The sequence below is a fragment of the Argentina silus genome (assembly GCF_951799395.1).
Source record: "Argentina silus genome assembly, chromosome: 2".
Taxonomy (NCBI): Eukaryota; Metazoa; Chordata; class Actinopteri; order Argentiniformes; family Argentinidae; genus Argentina; species Argentina silus.
The window spans coordinates 9,959,685-9,972,502 of NC_139656.1; the positions used below are offsets into that span (position 1 = coordinate 9,959,685).

Here is a 12,818-nt window from a genome sequence, read left to right on the forward strand (position 1 = left end):
AAGAAATTAGAATACTGCTGTCCCCCTTAATCAAATAAATTTGACCTAATGCAGTTAAATCAGAGAAGGGCTGAGTGATCTATGCATTGTAGAAATTAAAAGCCTACACAACTTATGATACAAAAGATCAATGGTTTCTTAGTAAAACATTCATTAGGGTTTCCACAAACTCAGGTTACTATAAAGTAACCCACTGTAATGCCAGGTTTAGATCATCAAGCTTGTCTTAGATGATGTGTTATATTGCCTAGATCAGCCTGAAATAGGCCTGGATCAGGCTTCATGTAGCTGGTATGAATAATGCACAGAAGACAGTTTGTATTTACAGATGCTGTTAAATCAGGTTTTCTGGACATAACAAAGGGTGTTCCACAGGGATCGATTCTTGGTCCAGTTCTTTTTATTATTTACTATTTACAACGTTGGGTTATCTGTAAATAATTGTAACCTGCACTGCACATTTTTACATTTTTACCTGCACTGCACATTTCACACTATTTTATATGCTATTGCCCCCACTATATTGCTTTCATTGTCCTGCAGAAAGCATTTGTTTAACTGAAATGGGTACTTAGCTGGAAAAACCAAGTCACAGAAACATTTATCTGATGCATATGTGCATTGGGTGGTCCCCCATTGAGCATCACCCAGCTTATATATGTCCTCATGCCAGTGCTGATTATGGTGATGTTGGATGCTATCTACCATAGCGCCGTTCACTTTATCACAGGTGACAGTTTTAATACTCATCATTGCATACTTTATCAAAAGTTGGCTCATTAAAGTCCCTTAGATCTCTTCATTACTTCCTTTGTGTGTACAAAGCCCTACTGCATAAAGTCCTGGGCTTACTTTCAAATTTCTTGAAATATAAGAACATAAATTACCTAACTCGTTCTCAGAGTTGGTTAACTCTTGAGTTTCCTCAGGTCTCAATCTACAACACACATTACAGTTGGTTGTTCTGGTGCTGCTCTGGCAATTTAAAATGTTGATTGATTTTGGTGAAGGATGTGATTGTTTCTCTTGATATAAGATCAAATGTTGTGGTTTTATATGATGTATTGATTTCTATATTTTACTGTGTTGTATATTTAATGTTGTTTTGAAATTGTATGTATATTGTGGACAGGGTGCACCTGCAAAAGAGGCCTTGGTCTCAGTGTGTTTCCCCTGTATAAATAAATAAATCAAGTAATAATTGACTTACAGGTTGATAATACCCTTCTTATTAATGTCAAAATACATCACAGCACAATGATTGATACCATATGATACATAGACTAATTCTACTGACAGATCAATGTTTCAGAAAAAAGCTTGAATTGTTTACTTTGTGAGATTCTGCCCCCTTGTGCAAGTTTGATCCCTTTCAATGTGAGGCAGCCTTGGCCCTTCAGTGTTGATATGCCCAGTGACATTTAGTTTGTAGTTTGGTGGCAGTGGTGGGGAAGCTACTATGAAAATATATTTAACTAGATTACCAATTACTTTAAAATGCTCTGAGAAACAAAATTGAGGTGGTGGAAAGTAGGGAGGGTGGAGGCAGTGAGAGAGTTCAAGGGCTGGAATATTAGTTAAAATCCAATTTTTTGGGGGTAGTGAAAGTAGCTTACTATATGGTAAAGCTTAGCTACATGGCAAAAAGGGAGTTAACTACTGGAAACAGTACTAGGATTGGTATTTAGTTTGACTTCCCCCACACTACTGCAAAATGCATTAAACTGATAGTTGAACTACATGTAGTGGAACTGTTTGGGGGTCATAGCCTACTAAACCGAGATACTGCAATATGAGTTTGTGTAAATTGATCCAAAGTTTTTATATTGTCAATGTTGTCAATGTTGCAGAATATGAAAATACTTTTTGAGGCTTGTTGTTTGGCTTCTTGTGCAATGATGTATTGTTATATGGTATTTACTTCAGTTTACAACGTTGATAGAAGAAAAGTCCTATGGTCATGCAGTTCATTCGACAAAACATAATGACATGAAATTCTAACCAAATGATAACGCACTAACAGTTCCCACTAGTTCACAGTCACCACTGACACCAGCAGGTCATGCTACTGCCATGCCATGCCATGCATAAACACCAACTTCCTGATATTTGCAACTCGAGAGCATTTCATGAAACGTTTATTCCGCCCCTCTCACGATGATTGACATACATTTCGACAAATAGTCACAAATGCATGCAACGTGAAGTAACGCCTCTATGTAACCGACACCACTTTGGACCAATCAGCAATCTACCGGGACTCGTCTCTGACAGACGGATGCTTCCTGAGCAGCAGGTCCTACTTTGTTTATGTCGCGAAGCTAATTGACAGCTAGCTACTGGCTAGGGTGCTTTCTATTTTGGAGTGCATTTTGTGTATACAATTCTGACATACAGTAAGGAGTGAATCAAGATTAACACGAGTCCGGTTTCTTGGTGGTTAGGATGAGATGTTTTGTTAAATGAGGCGAACGCCCCTGGTGCCGATAGGAGGATGAACTCCATCACCGGTCGGGATCTTTCTGTCCCCTCCGCCTCTGTCACCAACTCTGGAACCTCATCTTCTCGAGCCTTGCACGTTGAACTCACTTCTCAGCAGGTAAGGACAATGACTTGCAGGTCGGTGTAATATTGACTCTATGCGTATGAACAGAGGAATATCCTATATTGCTTCGTTGCGGTGTGTGTCACATGTTAAAACATGCTAGCTCAATGAACACTGTATAGGCCTGCAACCTATGCCTAGGCTACATCCCTAGCTAGCTATATAGCTTAGAGCACTAAGAAGTTGAGAATTTAGTCCCTGCACCACTAAACGTTACTCCTAAGGCATTAATGTAGTTAATATTGAACCCGTTAGCTAGGTAGCTGGACCACAGACAATGATAAATAAGTGCTATGCGCAAATTTAGGGAATGAATTGTGAACTGGCTAGTTTAGCTAGGTGGCTAGATTGCTAGCAAGTTACTTTGTATGTTAGTCACAGTGACAGGGACAGAACGGTAGGGCAAGCGTCCAGAGTCGTAGTTAATGTGCCAATCATTTGGTAATTTAACTATCTAATGGTGTAGCAGGTATTACAGCAGCTGGCTTTGTAAACTTTAATTCTAATGCCGTATTTGCCCAAGTCAGGTCATTGTTCCAGTAGAAAATGACCTAGGCTATAACCTTTTCAGCACACTCAGCTGGACCATATCAGGACTGAACCAGATATTTTCTATATACTTTGAAAGAAGCTTTGATTGAACAGTATCAGCCATTCTAATCGATCAGCTTTATATTGAATTGCAAGATGCCATTCTTATCTTCTAACCTTGCACTTGATGTCCTGTTCATCAGTTATTGTAGATATTCATTCATTTATAGGGCTAGTGCAATATCTTTGTAGACGTAGAGATGCTGCAACCATAGGGGAAACATGTAAAAGTCCCATAAAAAGATTGATATTCAGAATGATTTTCAGGTGTCTGAATTGCAGGTCTCTGAATTGCTTAATGACAAATGTCTCAAGTGTGTGATGGCAAAAGCCAGATAGGAATATGCTTAGTTGTTGTTGTTGTTTGTATACAATGTCAAGTTGAGGCCTTTAATGCCAGGCACACTCACAATTCAGTGCTGCTTTAGAGTGGAAGCAGGTATGTCAAGCACAGGCCTCATAAGTGCGGTTAGGTTAAATCATTTAACCTGTCTTATTGCAGGGAGGATCCTCTACCTGTAAAATAGAGTTGATCTGGTTGGTGTCTGCTGTGTGGTTCAGAAAAAATAGATGGTAACCTGTAAGTCACTATCTAGTCAGGATTCAGTTTTGGCATCTTTGACCTTTGTTTGAGCCAATGAAAAGTCCACTATAAGACTAAAGAATGCAGTCATTGCTCATTGCTCAGTCAGTGCTCACTCAAACAACACTGGTGATGTTCATATTTGGACGAACTCAACCTCTTAGCTTCAGCACAATGATCAGCTTACAGTAGGTTACTGGAATGGGGCACTTGTGATATAAATGTCCACTGACATTTCAGAGGGAAAAAAACGCCTTTGCTGAACAAACTGTGTTTTTGTTTCTGAGGCCCTTAGTCTTATAGGGAATCCCATGATTTAGATTTAGCCCTAATGCCTGTGGTGGTGGAAGCTCAGTGTGCTGCTGGAGAATGCAGATCGGGGGGGGGGGTTCATGGGTCTTGATTATTTTTTGGGGATTCCAACAAAAGATAGCATTATTATTATTAACATATTTCAGCAACATTAAAAGCTCTTTGTTTACACATACATGTACAGTCAAATGCACACTTACATAAGAATCACAATGGAATTCATTGTGTCCATTTGCTCAATATTAGCGAAACAACATGCATATATAACAGGACTGCATAATTAGTATCTTAACATTGAGGTTCCACTTCAGTTGCCACATCTTAACATAATACATTTGGCTTTTCTCGGCTGCTCAATTCCACTCTGTATACTTGCAACTTACGATGAAGGGATGTGATGTAATTCTCAGCTGTTCTTAGAAGTACTTCATGAACGCAAGACATTTCTTTTGTCCAGTTACAATTGTCACAGGTATAAAACATCTAGCATGTTTGGCTACATAAACATAAAAATACACAAACTCTGACTGCAAAAAGTTGACTGCATCCAAACTTCAGATGACAACCACACCTGCGACATGATGTGGACAATAAACCAATAAAGCTTTAATGAAATGAAATTAATATTTTTGAATCAATAGCCCAATGAAAATAATTGAACTTGATCAACAGCAAGATGACAAACAAACCCATATTTCATCTATAATCAGCAGCATGTTGAGGAAAGCCAGGAAGCACAACAAAACATTTAAAATCTTTCAAGATACCAAATGCAAGAGTCTTAACTTAAAATGTTCAAATCATTCACTTTATAAAATAATCCTTTAAAACAATTATTTTTTTCAGAACGAGGTAGAACTTAATACCTGACATTTTTGCAGCATCTTTCTTGTGAAGAAACATCGCAAAACATCTACAAGACAGACTTCACCAGAGCATGACACATACAAATAAGCTAAATCATCACAATCATAATGTTAAAAAAATAATAATTCTAACAAATCTAAGCTTGTGGAAAAACTATGGGAAATGTGACCTTTCCAGCACCATTCCAGTTGCCATCATACTATCAAATAAATAAGGTTTGGGGATGGGTGCACCAGTTATCTGTCCTCTATTGGTCCACTGACAAGTTAAGAGGAGCATCATGGGATAGAATGCAAAACCAGTCTGCACAGAAACAGAAACAGTCTGCACAGAAACTCAGGGGGTGCCACTACACACACCAGATGGAATGCACACATTTGAAGTTATACGACACAAAGAGGACTTGTCACTACCTATCTTCCCCTGTAGATTGAAGACCCATCTCTTCAGGCTACATCTTAACTGTCCCTCCTAAATTCAATTCAAATTCAATTCAATTCAAAGTGTTTATTATCATATGCACAGTAGAAAACATGTTTCCCTGTACGATGAAATTCTTGCTTTGCTGTCCGCAGAATGCCAACCAATGTAAAATGTACAATACTAAAAAAGATACAATATATACTAAACAAAATGTACAAGATAACAATATTTAAGGCAGCATGTGATGATAAAAAAGCAACAATAATAATAATAAAACAGTGCAAATGTAAGCAGTAGACCTCTTCATCCCACTACCTCCCTGTACAAGTTTCTCTCCTGTAAAAATGTTTTTAAAAAAAGTAATTCTTCCTTCTTCTAGCATTGTGACCTACCAATAGCCCCTGGTCCTATCATAGATTACTTTTTCTTATGATGACTGATGGATAGATGATTCACTTACTTAAACAAATGTATTTGTTGTAAGTCGCTTTGGATAAAGGCGTCTGCTAAATGCCATAAATATAAATGTAAATGTAAATGTAACTTGTCACAGGCCTTGGAATGCAGGGTGTGATGTCATTGAAGATTAAAAGAAGAATGATGAAACTGTCTATCTGCTTTAACAGCTGAAACTCTGTGGTTGTCATTCTGACAAACCGCTGGTAAACTCAAGGAATGGGATGGGATGCATAGCATGTGCAAGGACTGATTGCTGCAATTACCAACAAAAAGCAAAACAAATCAAATAGTACATCAATTCCTCCTCAATGTTCCCACCTAGTCTGCCTTGGAGCCCTTGCCTCCCCGGCCCTTGAGGTAGGTCTGGTAGAAGAAGGAGGAGAAGAGCATCAGGTATCATGGGTCTTGAGTCTTCTGGTCATTCTCTGAAAATTACCCCCTCCCCTCCCCCAATCAATGGTGAGGCATTTTCTATGGAGGTTTTTGTTGTTGTTCCCGTTCACACACTTTGTTATGGATTGGACCTCAATGGTCACTCCCTTCTCAAGCAGCTTCCATTTACTCCTTTTATTCATTTAAGGCTGCTACTTTTTCCAGGGGTGGACTTTTGACTAATCTCCAACAATGGTGATGTCATGTTCTGGCAGCAGATTGGAACACATTTTGAAGAGGCATCATGGGTTCTTTAGTCTCAGATGTAATTTACAAAGCCTTCTTGTCTGTGCATCAATGGTACACTGGCTTGGGCTTAGTTGACGAAACTGTGGCACTGTTGTTTATACAAGGCTTTTGTGAGGGAAAACACACAGGCAACACATGAACTCAAATTGAATGCTTTTCTGTCAGTTCATCAGGATGTGAATGGTTCCATAACATTGTGTCAATTTTGGCACATGTGACTGTACAACCATATTTACCAAGTTATCTCACTGTTTATTTTTGGCACGAGAATGTAATGACTTAATCTCGTACTCTGACTTCTGTGAGGTTGACCTAGTACAACCAGCATCACAGTTCCCTTGTCTACCTCTTGTTTTGGGCTGGTCATTAAATGATCTCTCCTCTCCTGCTCCCCCTCCCTGTCTTCTGTACTCCATCTCTCCTCTCCTCCCCTGCGTCTTAGTGTCCATCTGTTCTCCAGCTAACTCGCCATCTCCCTCTCTCATCCCAACAGAGGCGTTTACGTCATCTCCGAAGCATTGCAGCCCGCAACATCGTCAACAAGAATGGCTCTCCACTCCTGGATACATACTTTACCCTTCACCTCTGTTTAGAGGACCGAATATCCAGAGGTGAGTTCTTCACAACATTCCCTCTCACATCTGAGACCACAGAGATAGAACATGTTTCATGTGTCTTGAGACCACAGAGATAGAACATGTTTCATGTGTCTTGAGACCACAGAGATAGAACATGTTTCATGTGTCTGAGGCCACTGCACATTGTGCCCTCGATGGTGAATTATGGTGAAATGGAATCTTCCATGATACTGTATGAACTAGCTTTACTGTGAACATTCCCATTACATTGTGAAATGCACTTGGTGTTGGTTTGTTAGGCTATGCTGATGCTCCAGTTAATGAATAGGTATTTCACTTTCAGTCTGAATAACTCAGAGCTGTCTAAACATGGGTGGGGGGGCGTTTGTTGCACACACAGTGGTTTGTCCCCTCCAAACATGTGGGCTAATTCAGAGTTGCATCTCTTCAAGAGATGTGTGTGTTTGTGTGAGTGTGCATGCATATACACATTTCTAAAATATCCAACCTTTATTTTTTCCTTCCCTTGAAGACTTTTACAAGAGTGAAGTCATCCAGGATTCATTGGTGAGTGCCATTGCCTTACATAAAGCTACATTAGTTTCTCAGGTGCCTAACCAATAAATGGCAACTGCACAAGGTAGATGATAATAAAGAAGATGAATCACACATGCTCACTTGATGAATTAGATACTCTCATCTCTTTATTTCTGCTGTTATCGTCATGTCAACACATATGATATGGAAATCAGCCTTCGATGAACATAGACTGGGGCAGCAACATAGTAATAAAATATGACCTCAAGCATCCATTTACACTACTATTAAGTTACCCCTTCTCTTGTTCCTCTCACCTTGTAAACCTTGTATTCCCAATGAAGGGCACTCACTGTATGCTGCCAGACATGATTTAGCAATATGACATTTGATGGCTTCCTTGGCTACTGTATACTATATGACTGTGTAAATTATCTTAGAATGTGATTGAGAACTGATTGTCCTTGACTGTGCTGTGCTTGTAGTTAGCTCTACACTCCACATGCACCAGCAGCAGCTGCTTGCTCCAATCTCTGCATGGAGACTATGAATACAGCCAAGTATAGCAGACCATTACTAACAAGTCAAATGCAGACTCATGAGCTGGCCTAAGCTCTTTTCCAAGCCTACCTTTCATTTCTCTGCCCCCAGGGCATAGGTCTGTAATGTACTGCAGATGAACCTCATGATCATGTCTGGCTCAATCTGACTCTGTGTTGACAACGTCAGCATTCCTCAAAGTGACCCTTGCTCTCCAGTGTTCTGTCTGTTTCCTTTGTCGTCTGTCGAAGTAGGCTTTTCCGCCTGCTTTTCCTGTTATTATGTTAAGGGACACTACCTCCCTCCTTCTCCTTCTACTTGTTCTGTCTAGGCCCCCTCTTTCTATTTATCCTTCTCTCAATTTCTCTTGCTCTTTCTCTCTCATTCTCTCTCTCTCCTTCTGGCATTGTCTGTTTTGCAGTTTACATTCAAACACAAGCCAAAGATTATTATCTGCATGTCCTTCTGCAGGAAGGCAGTGGTAGACTTTTAATGGTTGGAATGGCTACTTAGCAAAGCCGTGTCTGACAAAGGACACACAAACAGCTAGACAGACGTACTCCTATGAGTCCAACCAAGAGGTTAGGCTATGAAACTGGAAGGGTTGGTTGGACAAGCTAAGCCTTTGTGAAGTTGGATGTGTAAATATTTGTTTTGACTACTGAGAGTTAAATGAACTTTAAATGACAGGATCACATCCTGTTTTACAACCATTTCACCGTCTCAAGTGGTAATTTAGTCCTGACTAAATGCCCCACAGACTATCTGGCCTCATACTCTGTTAGAAGATCTAAAAAGTGTTAAGATTGGTTATCTCGCCAGATATTAGATATACACACTGACAAATGTTAGGGTTAGGGCTATCCCAGTGCTACAGTATGCTCATTCATATTAATATGCACTTTGACATTGTACAAATGAAAAGCTCTTTACACATTTAAACAATTATTATTGTTACTGTATGTGCTTATCTGTCTGTCAGAATCCAACATGGCGGAGCTTGGACTTTGGCATGCTGCCTGATCTCCTGGACACATCAGTGTCTTGCTTCGTGGTGAGGATCTGGGGTGGCAGAGATGAACAGTTCCAGCTCCTCATCGAGTGGAAGGTCAACCTGGACGGACTCAGATATACAGGACAGCAGGTCAGCCTCACACATACACACGCACACGCACACGCACACGCACGCTAAATGCCACTGCTTTGTCTCTCCACAGATCCGCTCCAGGAATCCAAATGAAATCATATTTGGACTGAATGATGGCTACTATGCAGCTGACTTTGATCATAAGGTACTGCATTTGTTTGTTTTCCAGAAAAAAACAAACAAAGCTTTCTCCAAAATAAGACCAAAAAAAAAAAAAGAGAATGATATTAATTTTTCTTTGTTCACTGTTTTGTCTTGAAATGTTGACATGAATGTTTCAGGATCACTCAGAGAGGAAGAAGAACAGTTTGCTTCAGGTTGACCAGAGTTCAGTGCGGAACTCCTACAGTGTCTTCTCTCTTCTGAGGTGAGACTGCAGTTCTCATGACCTGGATTAAATGCTTTTCTCAGTAATGGAACTACCTTTTGCTCCTAGACAGGATTTAGTATCTGAAAGACAGTATATATTGCGTTCCTTCAAACCAAGCCATATACAGTACTACTGCTACAAAAACAACAACAGTTTTATCCCCACTGTGATTCATAGCCCCTTAAACCTTGTACTCCAACTACACATAGTTTAAACTCTAGAGAGCTTTCAAACATGCTCTACTCTCCTTGTTTGTCTCCTCAGTACAGTCAACAGTGTACTGTATGCCTCATTGAATGACTTGGCTTTGTATGTTCCCTTCTTGCCCAGTAGATGGCGCCAGGAAACTACCTTTAATCAAGGAGTCTGGTTTTGCTCCTAGGCTATTGAGAGCTGCCAAAAAGTCTATTTCTTAGTATTTCTTGGACATAAAAGGACATGCACATTGCATGATTTAATCAAGTTAGTAAAATAAAGGCACCTTGTCATCATTGGCTAGCTCTACTGCAAAGATGAAGCATACCATTATAATTCAATGGAATGATACATAGCTATTAAAGATTAATGGCTTTTCAAACAACTTCATGGCAGAAGGGGGCGACAAATCATCACTTTCTGATGATGATAGTTCAGTGGAGAGCTAAGGTTTAAGTGCTGTTTGCATGTGTTGGCAAAACACAGCTCTGTTGTTTTATATTGGACTGTGTAAATATAAACACTACCTATGGTGTCTGCAGGGTGTGCCTCGGGGAAAACTTTGCTTAAAGCTCACATTAGTCAGTTAGGCCTGAATAAAAGCTATCATGTTTAATGACTGCAATGTATGGGTAGGGTAAAACATCCACTGTACTGTATGTGACAAGGACCTGCAGTTCCATTATATTAGCAGAGGATCCTTCGCACTTCTTCTTCCTCACACCTTACAATAAAAACAAATCAATATGTTGAATAATAGGAGTAAAGTTCCTGTAATGCATCATCACTCTTGGCCCCAGTAAGAGCTGCGCTGTGGCTGCACAGTGTCAGGGTGAAGATTGCTCCATGGAGAGTGCTCTGTGAGTGCTCTCTGTCTCCAGTTTATGTGCATGAAGAAAATGGCCTCCCTAAAGCTCACAGTGGGATATCCCAGGTTGAATCATCCAGCTTTATGATGTCTGCTGTTATTCCCCCCCATCTACCCTCTCCTTCTCTTCCCCACTCCATCTCTTCCCCCGTCCATCACGGGGCTCAGTGGAATTCCAAGCAGCTCCATTGATCCCTCCCTCCCTGAGGCTCCCCTGCAGGCCTGTAGCCAAGCTGATAGAGGTTGATGGTGGGGGCTTGTTGGACACGGCCTAGGTGTCTCCCTCCATTCCCCTCTCTCTCCCTCTGGGCAAGACCTGAGCAGGGCTCTGGGTTGTGTCTTGGCTTCAGACTGCAATGTGCTCATGGTTTATGGGCCTGCACTTTACAGTGATTCATCAGATACACTGACTCCTATAGGGGTTGCCTATACTCTCTCCAACCCCCCATGCTACAGGATTCTATAGAATGTTCAGCCTCTGACCTGGATAGCTCTGACATTCTACAAGTGAACACTCAAGCTGAGAGTCTAGTGTGGAGGGATGACTCAGGAGTTTGTCAGCTCAGCTGTTATGGATGTGTACACACAGCTTTACATCTAGGAGGACTGGCTGTGTGCAGTGTAGCTGTGTCTTTGTTTCCAACACCTGCATAGGTGGATATTACCCACTGCAATAGATTACTGAAGAAGACATGTTCTGTATCTTCGGTAATCTATTGAAGTGGGTGATTTCTGCCTATGCAGGAGTTGGAGTGGGCACACTGCTGCATTACACACTGCTGTTCCTGCGTTTACTGAGATGTAAATGTTGTTTATCATAAATCTAATGGGAGCATTGAAGTGCAACTTGTTTCACACAACATTGATCCCCACCCAGATATTATGTCTGTGTACGGAAATACAGTATACATTGTCCTCTAAAATAGTGATGCAGTCACAAAGAGAAACAACAGAAAAAGAGGGGCGAGGCTAACTCATGCTTGGCTCAGTACGAGAGCTGCTCAGCTCAGTATGACAGGAATGACTAGGACCACCCTCTCCAAGAACACTTTGGACTTGATGGATGATGCAAATTCATTGTTGACTTGGCTCTAGCAGACAAGGCTCTAAGCTGCAAGTGTGAGGAACACAGCGTTGAATTGGGAACACGACAAGCTTGGATAGGCAGATGGAGCAGAGAGTACATATCGTTAATCAGCACAGGCTTCTCTCTATGAGAGATTTACAACCTGGGAGGGAGAGGTTGAGCTACTTCCCCTCCAGAGCTGGACCAATGGAACCAGAGGGAGGGACTAGGAGCCAGGACCATGGCTAAGATGATTGAGGCAAAATACTCTCTAGGTAGAAGTTGCATCAAACCACTGATATAAAGTCAGATATTTCCATCTCCATAATGATCAAAGGATTGTAGGGTGGGGAATCCGATCCTAGATCTGTGGTAAGGAGCAACTTCTGGCTCATGGCCTCTCCTCTATTGGTGTAGAGGAGCTTGGCTGTAAGGAGAAGAGATGATCTTATTGGATCAGCAGTAGCTTTGGCTCTTGTTCAGCCGACTGACTGGCGGGATGTTGACACTGACAGACTGTGGAAGCAAGGGCCTCTCTCCAGCGGTGGGTTTCTAGCAGTGTATACAGATGATTGGGTTTCTTCCAGTTTATCTTGGTTGGAGGCTTATTTTGGCTTTTTGTTATACTAATGTGTTTTTGAACATTCGACTCAAGTGCCCTGGAAGTCGATGTACTCTAGTGGCTTCAGGAACCTCATTCATAGTAATTCAGAATAAAAGCAAATTATGTACTCTCTTTTTGGCTGTGAATAATGTGTATTATGTCAACACAGAAAATATATATTTTGGCTGATAAAAGTTGAACCCATTGTTCTATACATGTAGCCTACACTCTACTCTTTGAACAAAAGTGCTACATAGGAGTTCAGCTCTCTTATTCATTGATTTGTCAGATTTTCCCTCTATCAATGCCACTTGTAATGTTAACACTATACTTTCAGACTATTACTTACACACACACACACTTCCCGTGTGTGTGTGTGTGTGTGTGTGTGT

General features: G+C 40.8%; 1 protein-coding gene across 2 annotated transcripts in view; it reads left to right on the forward strand.

Annotated features, from left to right (window-relative positions):
* The first annotated feature begins 2,309 nt into the window (after window positions 1-2,309).
* Window positions 2,310-12,818, forward strand: part of uvrag (UV radiation resistance associated gene) — a 76,756-nt gene continuing 66,247 nt past the window's right edge. For both annotated transcript variants that reach the window (XR_014554939.1, XM_083696156.1), the window contains exons 1-6: window positions 2,310-2,599; window positions 7,015-7,132; window positions 7,632-7,666; window positions 9,159-9,320; window positions 9,394-9,468; window positions 9,605-9,690. Coding sequence is in view for 1 of the 2 variants with exons in the window: in XM_083696156.1 (XP_083552282.1) it covers window positions 2,495-2,599; window positions 7,015-7,132; window positions 7,632-7,666; window positions 9,159-9,320; window positions 9,394-9,468; window positions 9,605-9,690 (581 nt within the window). In the remaining variant the exon portion in view is untranslated. The remainder of the gene's footprint in view (window positions 2,600-7,014; window positions 7,133-7,631; window positions 7,667-9,158; window positions 9,321-9,393; window positions 9,469-9,604; window positions 9,691-12,818) is intronic.